Below are 17,895 nucleotides of genomic sequence, written 5' to 3'. Positions count from 1 at the left end.
GAAAATTAGTGACAAAACGCTTTGGAATATTGCGATTAGCTTAAAGAATAGTTCAGGATGTGTTTAAAATAATAAACACGTCAAACTAAAATAAGTACATTTTTTCAAAAATTTTTAGAAATATACCAAAAGAGAAAAGATGAAAAGCAAAAAAAAAACATTGTAAATTCTTAGTTATTCTATAGAATTCATCAGAGAGAAAATTAATTTTAAATAACAACATGTTTATATTATTGTTATTCTATTTTTTCTTTTTTATTTTCTCATCCTCTCTCTTAGTACCAAAGTTAGTGCAAGAAACATATATAAACAGATAACAATAATTATTTACAACAATAAGAAAAAATCTGATGTGATCAGCCCATAACCGACCACATTTGTTATTGTTTAGTCTAATGAAAATGACTAATGAAAATACGTTTTAAACAATTCTTTCAAATTTTAAGGACGCTAATAAGCTTTTAGTTAGTGTCTTTTAGAAAAATTTAAATTTTGCTCTTAATAAAATTTCCCTTTGTACTATCCGGATTGTTGGTACTATCCAGTACCAAACAAAACCTAAATGTTAACTTTCAAAGATTAGCTGGTTATTTTCCTCTATATGCGTAAAAATGTAAATTTGGCTTATAGTAAAAATCCAGTTGTTGCTTCATGATTTCTTTCAAAAGTAATGTGCTTTCATGTACTGCCATGCGAAGCTTATATATCAAATTTCAAGGTTATCTGCTGAATTTCTTCTTAAAAATAATCAATAATGTGAAATCGACCCGTTCTCATCCCAAAAGTTGATCAAACCGTTTCACCCTCAAAGGAAACTTTTATATAAAATTTTATCAGAATCGATTTAGCCGAAGTTGAAATACCGATCTACACAAACAGAGTGACAGACTGATCAATAGACAGGCAAGCAGACTGACCGACAGACATATCTTTAAAAATAGTTTATTTACGCTTCATTAGCATAGAGAAACGAATTTCCGCCAAAAGCTCCAAATGTGAAATTTGGTGCTATCACATGACCTCCCTTATTGTATGCAGTGCGGTCGGTAAAAAGAGATATCATTTTCGTTAACATAAAAAGGGACACGACCCGGCTGAGATTAACAAATGTTTTTACTTATACACAATATTTGTATGTATATATATATATATATATATATGAACACTACTAAATTTCTATTACAAATAAGTTTTTAACAAAAAATTTGTGACATTGAAAATAAATTTTCATATTGTTTTCGAGTTTCAGAACGGTTGGTTTATTCTTACAATATTTTTGGAAAAATACAGCTATTATGCGATTTACATAGATATAAAATAACCCCAAAATGAATACCATACAAACTTAAATTTAATTTATTTTTTGGTAACTTTAATATTTTTGAATAGTTTTGTATATATGTTTTTTGGAACTGTTTCTGACAGTATGTTTCTCTTATTTGGTTTTTGTCTGTAATTTTCTAAATAACTTTCCTATACACAAAATATCTTCTTTATAAAAATATATAAATAGAATTTGCTATTAATAATGCTATTATCATTAAGAGAAAGATTTTAATGATGAGAAAACAAAACAAAAGTGTAGAGGAAAACTCAATAAACTTTTAGCTATGTAAAATGGTATTAGCAAATAGTTGCATAAAAAACACAAATTTTATGTGTTCATGTAGGTATACAGGAATTTATTCGAAGCACACTTACATAATGATCAAATGAGTGCTTATAAAAATTGGTGTAAATATAAATAGTATTGAGAGCACAAACACAAAACAACCAATATAAACTGGAATACTAACAAAAAGATACAGAAGAAAATTTGTGAAAATATTTCCAATAAGATAAGAGAAAACTGAATTAAAAAATTTACAATGGTATTGTCATTATAGTCAATTTCAATTTTTACTCTTTGAATACATTTAGATTTTATTTACTAATGGAAACCGAGCTGCTATAAAATTAAGAGAAAAACAAAAACAAAAAATTTTATTTCTAGTTTTCTTTACTGTCATGCATAAATGCATTTTTAAATATTTGCAGAAAAACTTTTTCCAATTTTTTTATTTTATTCTTCTTCTTTTTTTTGTATTTCAAACTTAATTTATTTACAGTTATATGAACCAGATTCATAATTAATATGAACCGTAAAAATATTTTTACACTAAATGTCTAGCCATTGTATCTATTTAAATTGTAATAAAGTTGAAAAGAAAAAAATTTAAAAAAATCTGATGTGGTCAGCACATAACCGACCGCATTGTGTATTGTCTAGTTGAGTGAAAGTGTTACAGAATATTAAAAAAATGTCTGTTAAATACTCCTTTCCAATTTTTAGGACATTGGTAGGTTTATAGTTAACATACCTAGAAAAATGTAAATTTGGCTCTTAGTACAGTTTCGTTTTGTGCTACTCGAATTCCCTCAAATGCCCACCAGTTAGTTTTGGTAATAACCAGAACTCAAAATTCAAATTTCAGGAAATTCCATCAATTCGTTCCGTAGATATGATGAAAAATGTAAAATCGGCCCGCAAATCAGTTTTCGAGCCCTGATCTTTTTTTCTATGTTAATTGTTTTAGTACGAGGAATTCAAATATTAAATTTCAATGAAATCGGTTGATTATTTCTCCTAATATGCACAAAAATATTATTATTATTAAATATTTGGCCCGTAGTAAACATCTAGTTGCCGATGCCTGATTTCTTTCAAAACATAAAAATTTACGCGGACGGTCAAGCAAAGCTTATATATGAAATTTCAAGAAAATCGGTTGAATACTTTCTTCAAAATGTTCAAAAATGTAAAACAGGCCCGCTAAAAAGTGCAGTTCCCGAGGATTGATACATCCCAAAAGTTGATCAATCCGTGCCATGGTGGAAATAAACTTACATATAAAATTTCATCAAAATCAGTTCAGTAGAACTTGAGATACACGCGTCCACACACAGACCGACAGACCGACAGACCGACAGACCGACAGACCGACAGACGGACAGACCGACAGACCGACAGACCGACAGACCGACAGACCGACGGACCGACAGGTTGCTAAAAATAGTTTACTTACACTTCCCTACTATAGAGAAGTGCATTCCCACCGAAAACTCGATATGCAAAATTTGTTGCCATCACATAACCTACCTATTGTATACACAATACGGTCGGTAAAAAAAAGATGAATTTTTTTAAAGGATAAAAGATTTTTCAGTTTTTTATTGAATATTTTTATTTACAGATTTTGTTTTTAAATAATTCTGCAAAAAGTGTCTGTTGCAATAAATTAATTTTTTTTTGAAAATTAAATTTTATTTTTAATTAAATATTGAGCATTTATTCTACTTTTTGCTAGTGAAATTGAACAGATATGAAAATAAGCTCTATTATAAGGAACATTTCAGTAAGTATAAGCTGATTTAACATTCATATAAACATGACAGTTTATATGAGATTTATTAGAAACAATAAATTCAAATCTTTTGTATTCTTCATAACTTAATTATCTTTTTTATAAAAATAGCAGATAATGTATTTGAAACTAAAAGAAGAAACATTAAAAGCCCAGTATAAGAAAGGATAATGCATTATTGATATTCCCAAAATAAAATAATTCAAATAGAATTAAACTTTACTATTAAGGTTTATTTTCAGGTAACGACTTTTAGTTGCGATCCTTGTTATACGAGTATCAATCCATTATTATTAAATTTAAATCCAAAATTTTTTATAAAAAAGTGTCGAAGACCGTACCCGTACGAACGTATGTTCAAAGGGTATACTGAATCGAGCTTATTTCATCAAATTTACATAAACGATTTAATATAGTAAAAGCCAGAACCATATTGAAATTGGGTATGGTCGGGGTACTGGTTCGGGTAGCTGCCATACAAACTTAAAATTTATTTGACTATATCTCAGAAACTATAAAAGCTGTAATATTGAAATTTCACGCAAGCGAGTATATTAGTAGGCCAATATGTTTGATAAAAAACGTTGCTTGGCTTTTTCTTGTAGCTGTCATACAACTTGAATCGTAGTTTGGCCATATCTTCGAAATTATTGAAAACACAGTACTGAAATTTTGTATAAATTAATGTGGTAATACGGCAACTTAAAGTCATAGTTTATCCCATAGTCAACTGTGGCATATTTATTCGCACATAGGATAAGAAATTCGTACGGCTATCACAGAGTTGACACGGTCAACTCTATTTTTTTCGTTTTTGTTTAATTTTCCTGTGCCGTTTTTGCTTACGGTTCCTATGATTTTCAAAAAGAATTCGCATCAAAAGGAAAGCTAAAATCGCAATTTCAATTCGCATAAATAAATAAAAATTTAAAAGAAAAGTTATTAGAGTATAACTTCTAGTTCTATTTCAATTTAAAGATATTTATAAAAATATTTGAATTTCGTCCACATCATCCATCTGTTCCACAAGATTGTATGAAAAGATTTTTATTTTCTATTTATTTCAAAACAAAATTCAAATACATCTTCTAAATGTAAAAGGAAAAAATTATTACACTTCTTATGTCTCTTGTACTCAAATAAACCAGTAAAAATATTTTTATAAAAAAATTTTTAAGATTTTAAGATTTTATGCTCAAAAATTAAAATTTAAAATTCGTTAAAGTGCTGCTACATGTGCATTGGGAAAAAAATCGAATTCATTATGCATAAATTTAAAATGACACTAATCCTATAGAGTCGCACAAATTTATAAAATATTAAAATTTATTATTTTACAATATTTACTCAACTATTTTACATATTACCTTCTTATTTTTACTTGACTGAATTATTAAAAAACAACAAATTTATAATAAAAACTTATTTTTTCAAAAAAATTAAATGAATTTTCAAGTACTAAAATATTATTTGCAAAATGCTAATAATAACTTAATTATATAAGGCAATACCATAGAAAATAAAAGAGAGCATACAAACCTTCCTAGTTGTACTATATATTGGTTAAGTATAATATTGAAAAGTCCTTAAAATCTGCATTCAATGTTCCATAATATTATGTATGGAATAAATCCTAAATGCATACACAATATGACAAAGGATTTTTTGCTTTTAAAAAATATTTTTATTTACTTTTGTTTTTATTGAAAAGAAAATTTTGGTTTATTTTGTTATTTTTTTTTAATATATAATAAATCTGCTTATGTTTGTCATAATATTTGCTTCATTGTATTATGCCGAACTGTTGACAAAATATTGGTACACAATAGGTACTTTATATAAAGCGATACTGCACTACATATACATAATGCAAGATATAAACTCAAGTCAGGCGTATTATTATTCTTAAATACTGAATGTATATATGTACAATTTAATTTTTAAATGCATGTCCTATATACCTAGGTACTTTCAATAGTAAAAGAAATATCAGATTAATAATTCTATGTTAAAATTTCAATATCAAAGATTAGTGTGCATATTTTTTCTTTTTTTATAAATTTTTGTTTATTGAATGCAAATGATTTGGCAAAATATTTTACAAATCCTTTTATATAATATGTATACATAAATAAATATTATTTTGGAAATTAAACGAAAAAAAATTAAATTTACGAAAAATTTCAGTATACTGTGCATAGGGTGTATTTGTAAAGGAATGGATCAAAAAATTTTAAATTTACATTACGTATAAGCAATAATTTCAAGATATTTATTTGTTTTGATAAGAGCCATTCTAAATTATATTTCGTGCACTACTTCAAGATAATGCATAGAAACTTGAATTTATTCAGACATAATTTGAAAATTTCATTTCAAAATCCTTAAAATACACAATAATTTAACCAAGTGTTATAAATTTACTTGTTAAATGTACAGTAATTCAAAATGCAAATCATATTCTTATATGGACGTAAATGTTTCCTAGTAGTAAATAATGATTTTAAATGATTTGATTTAATAATATTGACCAAAATTTTTTGTAAACGTTAACAAAATTCAATTTCAAATTAAGAAGTATTTGCATTAATCTAAATAAAATTCTTTCTTCTACTGCAATGATATTTCTTTGCTTCTCCATATGAAAATAGATAAGTTTACATTATTAAAAACTTAGGTCTATAACATGCATATTTTGTACATGAATATAGAGAATAATAAATAGAGCTGAGCTACTAATAAAAATCATATCATAATTTTTCCTTTTTTATTATATATTCACACAAATTCAACATTCATCCTTTAAACCTATGAATTCGAAAGAAAATATAAGTACATATGAGCATATTATGTTTCTATGTATGTACATAATAAATATACGCGTTGCCTACACAAATGCAAGAAAAGGAGAAAAGAAAATTACTAAAATTTTGCAACTGGCATGTTTTTATTTACAAACAGTCTTAAATGAATTTTTATTTCAAAAAAAAAATTTTCTTTAATCCTTTTCCAAAATATTTTACTGAAAACTTTTAAAGTACCTTTATTTTTTGTATCTTATTTTATATTCAATTTAAGGATTACCCATACTTAAAATTTATATATTGAATAATATTTTTTTGTTTGCATAAAATATTATTTGACAAACACCATTGTATTCAGACAATTGCAGTAAATATTTTTGATAGAATAAGTAATACAAAACTAATGAAAATGTTGGGAATTGAAATTTATAAAAAACAACTTTAAGATTTTTGTCAAGGAAATTTTGGCACAATTGCATATTATAAATATACCACAATATAAAGTAGATTAAATTAATCGGAATTTCCATGAAAATTTTCAGCGAATTCCTTAAATAATTAGAAAAGTTTAACCTCCACCTATCATTCACCTATCAAATGAATAAAAATGAAAATAAAACTAAAAAAAAATTCAAAAGAAATAAATCAAAAATATTAAAAAATTTGGAACTGCGATTATATTCAAGCTTCTTTCATTTCATGTATATGTGTACTCATGTAAGCTTATGAGTAATAACTAGGAACAAATTACAGCGGTGTGTGACTTCTTCACAAAAATATTTGGTTAAACAGTTTTGAATTTATTTCTTGTGTTTTCGTAGCTGATATTGCAGATCTTCCTTCCTTAAAAGTTATAGCCCCCCAAAACCCTAAAAGTGCAATTTTTTAACTATTCATTGTGGCGGAACCATAAGCTTTTTTCTAATTTTGTAAATGTAAAAAAGTATTGGCTGGGTTCTTTTATCCTAGCATATCATATTTAAGTCTTACAATATCAAAATTTTACAATATCAAATAGGAGTTTGAAATTTTTCAAAGGAGAATTTTCACTTGTTAAATCGAAAAGTGCTGCCTTACAAACGAATTAGTTTGACCCTATTTCATTTTAATGAACTACTATTTTCTTTATCGTAACTCTGTTGCATGTCCGTATTAATAAGAATAAATTTCCAGAGTCAGACAAAGTTTTAGTTAAAGTCTTCATTAACAATTTCCATATTGCTCTATAGCAAATAACTAATGTAAAATTTCATCTTAATTTCATAATTAAAAATCACAATAATAACAAAATATTTCTACATAGTTGAATTTCCATACATAACGTATAACAATTTTTTGTTACCTTTGTTATAAAAAGAATTTTGTACTTAATTGATTACATGTTAAAAAATTTTAAATGCATAAAAAATCTAATCCAAAGAATGTTATTTTATTAAATTAAATAAATTTCAGTTTTTACTTTTTATTATAATGAAATGTTACACAAATAGTAATGGATTACTCATATTACTCATATTATTTAAAATAATCATTTATCACATTTTACCGAAAAATATTTTGATTTATTACAAAAGTAACAACATATTTTAATTTGAACAGAACATAATAATGTTATTTTAAAATTTTAATTATATAAGCTATTCATTTTAATTGATAGTTTTTTTTAAAATAATATTTTGTTAAAAATTATTTTTAATATAAAATCTACATGTACGCATGTGTACATTTTTTTCAAGGATATAGGTTCCTATTGAAATTTGATTTGATTATTTCAACAAAAATTACATTTTAATATTATTTAATTTAATTACACACTTTAATACATTTCATATACGTTTTTCTTGAAAAACTATTATACCAACAGTCCTAAAATTAAAAAAAATTATAAAATGTGAAAACTTGTGTTGTTATAAAGAACCTTTCATATTATTGTGAAAGTGAAAACTCTAAATGTTTTACAGGTGTTCTACAAACGACAATTGTGCTCTAAAAAATTTTATTTCAACCTCAAATCTCTAAATCTGAAATATATTAATTCTTAAAACCTACTTGGTTCACCAAATTTTAAAACTGGAAATTTTCTATTAATAGAAAAAATTTCCATTTCAATCAATTGTAAAATAAATAATAGCCAAAGACAAAACCAGATCCGATTACATTGAGAAAAGCTGATATTAAACCATATTGGCCTAAAAACCATTTATTTTATTTCTCTGCATAGTTTATTTATTTGGGCGATATAACCGAAATTTATTATTAAATTGAATTCAAGTTCAATTAATTTCATTATCGTTTAAAAATCGAACTTTTTTCTAAAAATAATAAATTTTTAATAACTTCTTATCAGATTGCCAAAAATTAATTTATTGACGCATTTATACTTCGGTCTATTGCTGAGAAACTCAAACTAAACAAGAATATTGATATTATGTACAACCGCGCATGCGTTGCTTCAATTTTACTGTTTTTGATCATTTTTCAAGTTTTAAGAAGGTGTTCAACAGATTTTCTAAAATTTTTGGAAAAAATCAGGTGTCACCAACGGTACTTTTACTATACGAGCCAAATTACATTTTTGCATATATTATAAAGAGATATAGTAATTTCCTTGAAATTTAATATTTGATGTCAGAGTGTATGTGAATTCAATGAACTTATATAAATTTTTAGGGATTGTAAGAGTTTGGAAACCGAGCTGGGAATTGATTTTACATTTTTTATCATAATTAGACTTATTAATTAGGATTAATGAATTTCTTGAAATTTAATATCTGAGTTCTTTTTGCGAGTACAAGCAACTGACTTTTCAATAAATTTTAAAAGCATAAAGTGACCGGAAGTGCAGAATTTACTGTATTTACTGTATTAGAATGTTAAGTAAAAGTTTACAAATAACCTCAATCTTGTGCACCATTTTCGATAAACTAGAAAATATACCGTCCAGTCGGTTATATGCTGATCACATCAAATTTTTTATTTATAATTTTCAATATAAGCAGGTGAATACTATGCTTTCATTAAAATATTATTTTATATAAATATTAAATGGTTTTTCTTAAATATTATGAATTTTTTGGTACAATATGTAACGAATGCATAATAATTATTATATTGTAAAAACAAATAATGTGTACAATCAGAAATTATAAATGAAGCTGTAACAAATTCTATAGAAACATACTTTAATTTAAAACTAAATCAAACCTTAAAAATAAAATGAGATTTTTACATTAAGTTTTCATTTTAAAATATTTGTGATAATTACTCAAATTTTTTAAGTAATTTGTTTCCATAATTTAAAGTCAGTCACCAAAAGGAAATAATAAAGAATAGAATAAAATACATTTTAAGCAATAAGATTTTACAACTCATTTCTTAAATATTTTAATTTTCAGAGATTCTTGAAATTTAAGTTAAATTAGAGCTAATTAAGTTTTAAAAAGAATTATGCGATAGTAATTTTTATAAAAATATAGCATTACCTTGCAGAAGCTAAAAAAAGAACAAGAAACTCTCGTTAGAAGAAGAACAAGAAGATTAATTAAAAATTTCTTGAATAGCACTTGTTCTTATGCAAAAATCATAAGTTTATTTCTCTTGAAGCATTATAAAATACGGATAATTATATAAAAACATTTTATATTTTTACTTTCAATAAAAAAAGTCACACATTTATCCTTTAGAATGCTTTTCTTATTAATATGTAAAAAGTTTTTTTGAGAAACTTTGTATAAAATTTTTCACTTTGCAAATTAGTATACATAATGAAAATGTACCATAGCGAAATGAAACAATCCTATATACATAATTCAAATGTGCATAATAAAATTTAAATCTTCTTAAAGATTTTGAATAAATAGATCAAACAGTAAGATTTCAGTTGTTTAGTTTTTCTTTGAATTTTCGAAGTTTCATAAAAAAATCTATACAAAAATTCTTCAGAAAAAGTGTCCTGCTTTCAAAAACTTTTAATTAAAGTCGTTCTGAACTCAAGTTTCATTATAATTTGTTCTGTATACAATTTTGCAAAATATGACATAGCCAAAAGTTCAGACATACCAAACAATAGCTTATCAATTAAATCTGAAAATTATACGTGTTTAAATGTACAATCACCTTGCCCAACTTCTTTCTATTTTCAAAATTTGATTAATGTTCTTCATTTTACTGTAAACTTGCATGTAAAACATAAATAAAGTAACTTTTTGTTTTTTCAAAACCATGAAATGAAGTAATGCAAATAAATTGTCATACCATTCGAAAACAAATCTTGTGGTTCAACAACATTTCAAATTAATTTAAAAAATTTACCAAATACGCGTAAAACTTAATATTGTCCAGAAATTTAAACAACTAAAAACAACTGAAAAAGTTCCTTTTTTTAAATTTTTTGAATACTTTTTACAAAAAAAAATATTTAAAGAATACAAAATATTCTATTGTAGTTGGTGCTATATTCATTTTAATTTTTAGCCTTTAATGCATAATGCATATATCTATATAACAAAAAAAAAAAAAAAAAAAAAAAAAACAAAAATAATAAACAAGTTGACCAAAAGAATCTTAAAGAGACGTTATGGCCACTATAACAAAAAAAAAATCCAAAAGTAGATGCTACAGATATCCCGCCGTATTATTTTGTACATAAAGGAGGGACTAAAACAATGAACAAAAGTTCTAAATAACTCCAAAATCCCACAGCAGTAATAACCAGAAAAAAATAAATAAATAATCCTTTTTGTTTTTTTTTTTTAGTTACTTTTATACTATTCTGTTTAATATCCTTTTAAAGTTTGCCCTACTTTTTTTTCAACAATATTTATACTGCATTCCCTATAATATTTAGCTTCTTTCTCTATATTATTACTCTCTTTTTTTTTGCTTTTTTTTGGAACAGAACGTTTAATTAAAAGCAATTATCCTGTCAGCAGAGCATGAAATAGTTAAAAAAAAATAAACTTGACTAAAAAACACAAAAACAACTACATAACTTTTACCCTACTAAACTCCTTTAGGTATTATCAATATAATGTAGTCTCATAGGAGCTTACAATAAGGTACAATACAGTATTCGATTCGTCCTCTCTCTCTCTTTCTGAGACTTATTACATTTTTATAAATATTGTAATTGAAATAACCCAAAACTAAAAACCAAAATGAAAAACAGAATTGTAATGAATTTCAACAAAAAAGAACAAAAAAAACATCAAAATAAATTTGAATTAAACAAAAATTAAAAAAAAAGAAAGGATCAACACAAAAAACTGAACAGAAAGGGTTACAGAAATCATGTCTATTAGAAACAAGGAATAATTCAGCTTTTATCTTATTTTAAACCAACGAAAAATGAAGTTATTCTTCCCAATTATCCTTTCTGGAGTTCATTTAATTACCCATAGTACAGTAGAACTTCAACCAGCAATTGTTCTACAAACAAACAAATGAATGAATGAATACAAATTTCATTAACCTTATCACCTCTACTATACGTACGTATTTTCCTTTTCTCTTGAAAATATTTTAATATTTTTAAGGATATTAAAAAAAATGTATTCTTTTTTCACTTTTATTTAAAAATAAAATGAAAAATAAAGACATAAAATGATTTTATTCCAAAAAAAATAACATAATTATATAAATTTTATACAAAAATAAACAAAATGAAATTTTTTATATTTTTAAATAGAAAGGAAAAGTTTTTAAAAGGTGTGGAGGTGATATAGGTGTACAAAAAGTTACATAGAATCCAGTCAAAAGTTGTAAAAATTATTAATTATCCTTTCTCATTTTGTTATTGTCCGCAAATTTGGGTCTCTGCTTTCCTTTTTATATAGGCCAAAAAAGCAAAAACAACAAAATATTAAAATATTTTTAAGATGTAATTTCTGACCCCAATATAAATTTAATCTGATATTTTTCTACGAAACAAAAATATTATTTTCTAAAAACAAAATACTAAAACAATAATTTAATTGTAAAAAAAAAAAAAGAAATTCGGACAAGGGTTTTTCTATAATGAAAACAATTTTACTTTATTCTATGAACTAAATGTAAAACTATACAAATTGGGCACACTATATACGGGTACCCATTATAAAAATGTAAAATTAAAGTTTTTGTTCATGAAAAATTAAAACAAATTTACCAGGGTTTTCTAGACTATTTGGAATTTTAGAAAATTCAATTACAAATTTTTTACCAAATTTTTAAAATGTATGAATATTTTTAAGTTATAAAACATAGAATTAAGGAATATTTTATTTTTCTCTTCTCTTTTTCACTTAACCAAATCCCTTTACATATTGTCTAGACGGAAAAGTTTCAAATTTGTAACCGAAATTTTTATTATCAAGTAATATAAAATGAAACAGAGTAAATTATTTCTATAGGATTAAAAAATACAATTGAATAACATAATTTTCGCTAATTTATAAATTTATTTATTGCACATTTGCGAGAACAATGGCATTAGCCAAAATGCAGAGTCGCAAACTTGCTTTTATTACTATTATATTTAAATATATAAAGCTTCTCTGTAACAAAATAATACAGGAAATTTGTTTATATACTTATGGAATTGTTCTATATCAACGTTTTTTAGCCTTCGATAGTAATTAAATACTTTAATTTCCGGAAATCGAAGTTACATTTTTGAGTTGTGACGTTATTCTTCCTATAATGTGCAATATATGTTCGAATGCCCCGAAAAGGACTGTCATATATTTTCTCCCTTCCCCATTAGAATAATAGTGCTATTTGGAATATTTTCACATTTATCAGCAGTAAAAAATAACTTTTACAATGATGAACTTTTTACCCTCGCAATTGCAAGGATTACTGTTCTAAATGTACTTTTTACTATTTAAAGTGCACGATTTACAATTAAAATTTACAATTAAAATGTATTAAAAGAATAAATCTACCATAGGCTCGACACCTATCTAATAAAACTCAATGACGCAAGAAACTATTTCATGGTTATCTATGATATCATGTACTAGCCCTATTCTCCTACCAGAAGCAAAATACCCTTTAAAAAAATTAATAATAAATTGCAATATTGCAACAACTTTATATTTTTACTAAGGTTAATGTTGGCAGATCGGTTGCCAATTTTCTTTGTAGTAAATTTCCTTCGAAATTTTTTACAGTGCAGCTTTGATTATTTACTTTCTGTTAAGCAATTCTTATAATACATTCAAGTAGATCGGAATGATATTTTCGAGTACTATTTAATTTTAATAAGTTAAAATATATTTCATTGTGAATTTTATTAAATATAACAAGAGAGTAGCTATATAAAAGAATAACTCTTAAAATATTATTTATTTTATAATATTTTCTTAAATTAAATTATCTACGAAAGTCAAATTATTTACAAATTTAAAAAAATATTATAAGTACCAATAATCAACGTTTATTATGCAATTACCTTGAAATTTTGAACAGAGAAAAAAGCCTCTCTAGAGTTCAAGAATATTTTTTTCACATTCAACTATGCCATTATTTCTCATTTGTATAGTGATTGTACAAAGAACTTTACCTTTACGTTTTAATGCAATAGTCCCTATAATTATGTCTTTTAATTCTTTTTATGAATCGATTGTAAATAAACGCTTGAAATCATTATGTTCTTTAACCGCTCTTAATTAATACCGACTTTTACAAATTTGCAAGTTCAAGTTGTGAACAAAAAATAGCTTTACAAGAAAAGTTAATTGAAACCTCTTATGTAACTAAATAATAAAGAAAAAAAATTAAACGAACAAATTGAAAAAAAAAACCTCTCATTAATTTAAATTAAAATTAATTTGAAGTAATTGTAGTGAATTTATTTAAAAAAAAACTCACACACATATTCTAAGTGATCTTCACGCATAATTATAAGCAATTATTACGTAAGTTATGCACGATAACATTTAACATTTTAATATTGTAAAGAACAAAAATTCTTTTCATAAGATTTTTACATTTACTCCTTAAATCAGATGACCTTTCCACGTTACTCTTTTGATATTTTTCTTAAAAGGAAAAAATTAAAAAACAACACATTTCGTATACACACATGCTTTGTACACTTGAAAAATTTAATGTGTGTGAAAATGAACATGCAAAATTCTTCTAGTTATTAATGAAAGCAAAACAGCTTAACTCTCTCTTCTTCACTCTAGCTTTTTTGTTCTCTAAAAGCATTAAATAAACATAATACTCTTTAGGTATTATAAAAGCAGTACGTTTTTGCTCTCAAAATTTTCTAGTATGAAAATATTTCAGTCGCATTTGCCACTGCTTTTATTTCCTTTAATTTTCTCTTTTTAATAATCAAAGTCAAATAAAAGAACTCTTGGTACAGTATAGAAATTCACACAATCCATTATGCTCGGTGCATCCATGAAGGGATGAGGAATGTGCTTACATACACATATTACGTATAATTTACATCTAGTATATGCAATGTACATTATAATATAAGGTATTGTATAATTAATATCCCGCTATTGTCTTCTTGTCAACGAAATAAACCAAATGTACAAATCTTTACATTGTATATGCATATTTTTTTTTCATTTACACCTGTATAGTATTACACTCTGGAACGAAATGAGTACTCTCACCTGAAATCCGTGTCTTTATTTTGTGCATCTGATATGGCGTCATAGCTGACACTGCATGGTAGTACACTAAAATAATAAGAAAAAAAATAAGAATTAAAATGTGAAAAAATAAGCATATACACGATTCTATACATAATTACAGATTATAAAGTATGTATATATTTACCTACACATACGTTCATTTGATTAAATTATATTTATTAAAACTTTTGTCTTTTTAACATTTTAATGATGACAAGAAAAAAGTGTTAAAATGAGGTAAAATAGAAATATGTGAAATGCAAATATTATATTAAATTCGAAGTTATTGCCAGTCTACCATAAGATAATTTGCAAATCTATTTTATTCTTCATAAATATTTTTTTTCTACTGTAGAAAACTGTAGCTTGAATTTGAAAACTCTTAATAAACTAAAGTAAAATATCAAAACCATAATTGATAACTCCTTCAAAATTTCGAGCAATTCAATTGAGCCATAAATTATTTGGAGTAGATATTATTTGAACTACCAGCGATCAATATCTATGTAACAAGCAACTATAAAACTGCAATAAGTAATTTATCATTTTGAGTTCACTGACGCTTCAAAAGAGCATACATTAGTACATACACATAAAAATACCAGAAAAGATATAGACAAAAAATATACACAATATAATACCTTTCATTTTCCGTGTTCCGGGATTGTAGTATAAAAGGAGTAAAAATATATTCATTCTCATTCTCTTTATACTCTCATTACAATATAAATTTTCTTTCTTACTTTTAAATAGAAATTTACTTAAAAGACACGGGTTTCTTTTTATATTTATAAAATTAAAAATCAAGGTGATTATTTGTATATCTTTTATAATCATAATTAAAATCCTAATGAATAAAATGAAAATAATAGATTTTAACATAATAATATTACCCACAAATACCTAAAGTAATGAAAAGGACATTGAATAAATAAAGTTCATCTCTCTTTTGTTCATGGTTAACAATGTTGTACATAATTCTCATTTTACTTTAATATTTCTTTTATTTGATTTCTCACCTATTCTCATTTTCATATTAAATTCAATACATTCATTCCGGATTTCTTTGACATTGTACTCAATTTTCTATTAATGTTGTCATACTTGTGGTAAAAATTTATAAATGGGGCAAACACAAAAAATTACGAACGAGTATACATATTTTGATTTGAAAATATTTGATTTTTATTTCTCATTGCTTGTTTTTATTCTCTATTGTAATTAGAGAAATAAAAATGTTAGTAATTGAAGGATGCATTCTTATTTTCTGAAGGGCAAAACTGAAAAAATTTTTTAAAATTAATTAAATTTTTTTAAATGAAATGTTCTGTAATAATGAAAGCTAAATTTATAAATTTGTTTTAGTAGCTTAATGGAATGACAATAGATTTCCATGTAATTAATATGCCGAAAATATTGCAGGTCTTGATTGCGCCGTACCAATTAATAATTTAAAGAATTATATTTTATCTGCCAAGAGCATTCATACTACATGATTGTTTTTATACTTATATTAGTCCTGATTTGAATAACAAGTTCTTGCTATACTTGAATATAATCTGAAAAGTACCTATGAATAAACTGCTTTTGAAGATATATTGCACCTTATCATATGTATTAAATCAAATTTTTCAAAAATGATAGTTCCCTAATGTAATCTTATTTAATTATTTAGTCAATGACACTAAAAAGCACTTCCAAAGCGTACGGTTTCTACCAATTCAGCTTCCTCATTATTAATTTTGTTCTGTCACTACTATAACCTTAATACTGTAGTTCTGGAAATATAGCCAAATTACCTTTAAAATTCTATTACGGCTATAATGGAGTCACTCTTTAGATCTCAAAAAAATTAAATATGATTTTGACATTCTCAAATATGAATCATTGGTAAAAATTTGATGAGCTCTCCTCTACATGAAGGTTTTGTATTGTTTCTGGAGCGGAAAGACGTTCAAGCCCAGAATCTGTAAATCGACTGATAATTCTACACTAAAAAATAATAATATTGCATTAATGTTCATGTTTCAATATAGAAAAAATACTAAGTAAGATCTACAGTTATTGTTTCGGAACTTAGTTGGTATTGGAGAAATGGAGAGGAATCAATAAAAATATTTCTCATATTTTTCCACAATCCTGCAGAAAATCAAAGGAATCAGAATGTGACACAGAAGTAATTTTTGAAGTTATTATAAAAAAAGATAATTATTTTATTTTTTTTTTTAATTATTTTAAAGTAATATTTGTCTTCTGCCTGCTCTGGTCCTTTAAAACATTTGCAATCTAAAAATACCTAAAAAATGGAAATCCTAAAATATAGAAGTATTTGTTTTTATCGTTGAGGACTTAAAATTCCACATTATCCGGCATTAAATCTTTCATTGAACACATTTAATATCGCAATATTTCAGATAACACTTAATTCTTAAAATAAAATTATTTTTTCAAAAAAATTATTTATTACAATAATTTTTACTATAAAAACCATTCAATGTTACTTAAGATATTTAAAAATTCATATATAAAAAATAAAATATAGTAAAAAGTTTTAACAGATAAAAGAGTCCTTTTTAAAATTTATTAAATTTTTAAAGTACCTGAATGAATTTAAAAAAAATCAATAATATTTTTCTTATATAAAAACTTTAAATAATTCCAAGAATTTAAAATTTTTATTTATTTATTTATTTATTTTTTCTCACATATCCCATTCAATTAGTAAGTTTCATTCATACGTATGTGTATTTGCTCAATCGTTTGCAATGTATTTACATTATTTATAATTAATTTTAAATTTTTTTTCATATATCTACAATAAAATGAAAAAAACGAATAGAATACAAAAATGAAATTATTCTTCTCAATGTGCTTAAATACCTTAATGACTTAACAATGAGAATAACATAAAAAACAAAAGGGATAAAAAAGACAACAATAACAATATTTTATAATTGGCCCACATTTTATTGCCACATATACATTACAATATTCATCCAAACATCAACATCAGTGTGCTGTATAATATGCACAATATTATGTATAAGGTGT

General features: G+C 24.8%; 1 protein-coding gene across 2 annotated transcripts in view; it reads right to left on the bottom strand.

Moving 5' to 3' along the window:
* The window catches only part of LOC129612499 (uncharacterized), a 108,794-nt gene that overhangs the window by 65,730 nt on the left and 25,169 nt on the right, over nt 1-17,895 (bottom strand). For both annotated transcript variants that reach the window (XM_055526142.1, XM_055526141.1), the window contains exon 5: nt 14,824-14,889. In XM_055526142.1, coding sequence (XP_055382117.1) covers nt 14,824-14,889 — 66 coding nt within the window. The remainder of the gene's footprint in view (nt 1-14,823; nt 14,890-17,895) is intronic.

The sequence above is a fragment of the Condylostylus longicornis genome, unplaced genomic scaffold (genome assembly GCF_029603195.1).
Source record: "Condylostylus longicornis isolate FDR11 unplaced genomic scaffold, ASM2960319v2 ptg000072l, whole genome shotgun sequence".
Taxonomy (NCBI): Eukaryota; Metazoa; Arthropoda; class Insecta; order Diptera; family Dolichopodidae; genus Condylostylus; species Condylostylus longicornis.
Note: the sequence above shows the minus strand (reverse complement) of the source record. Positions and strands in the feature narration are given on the sequence as shown.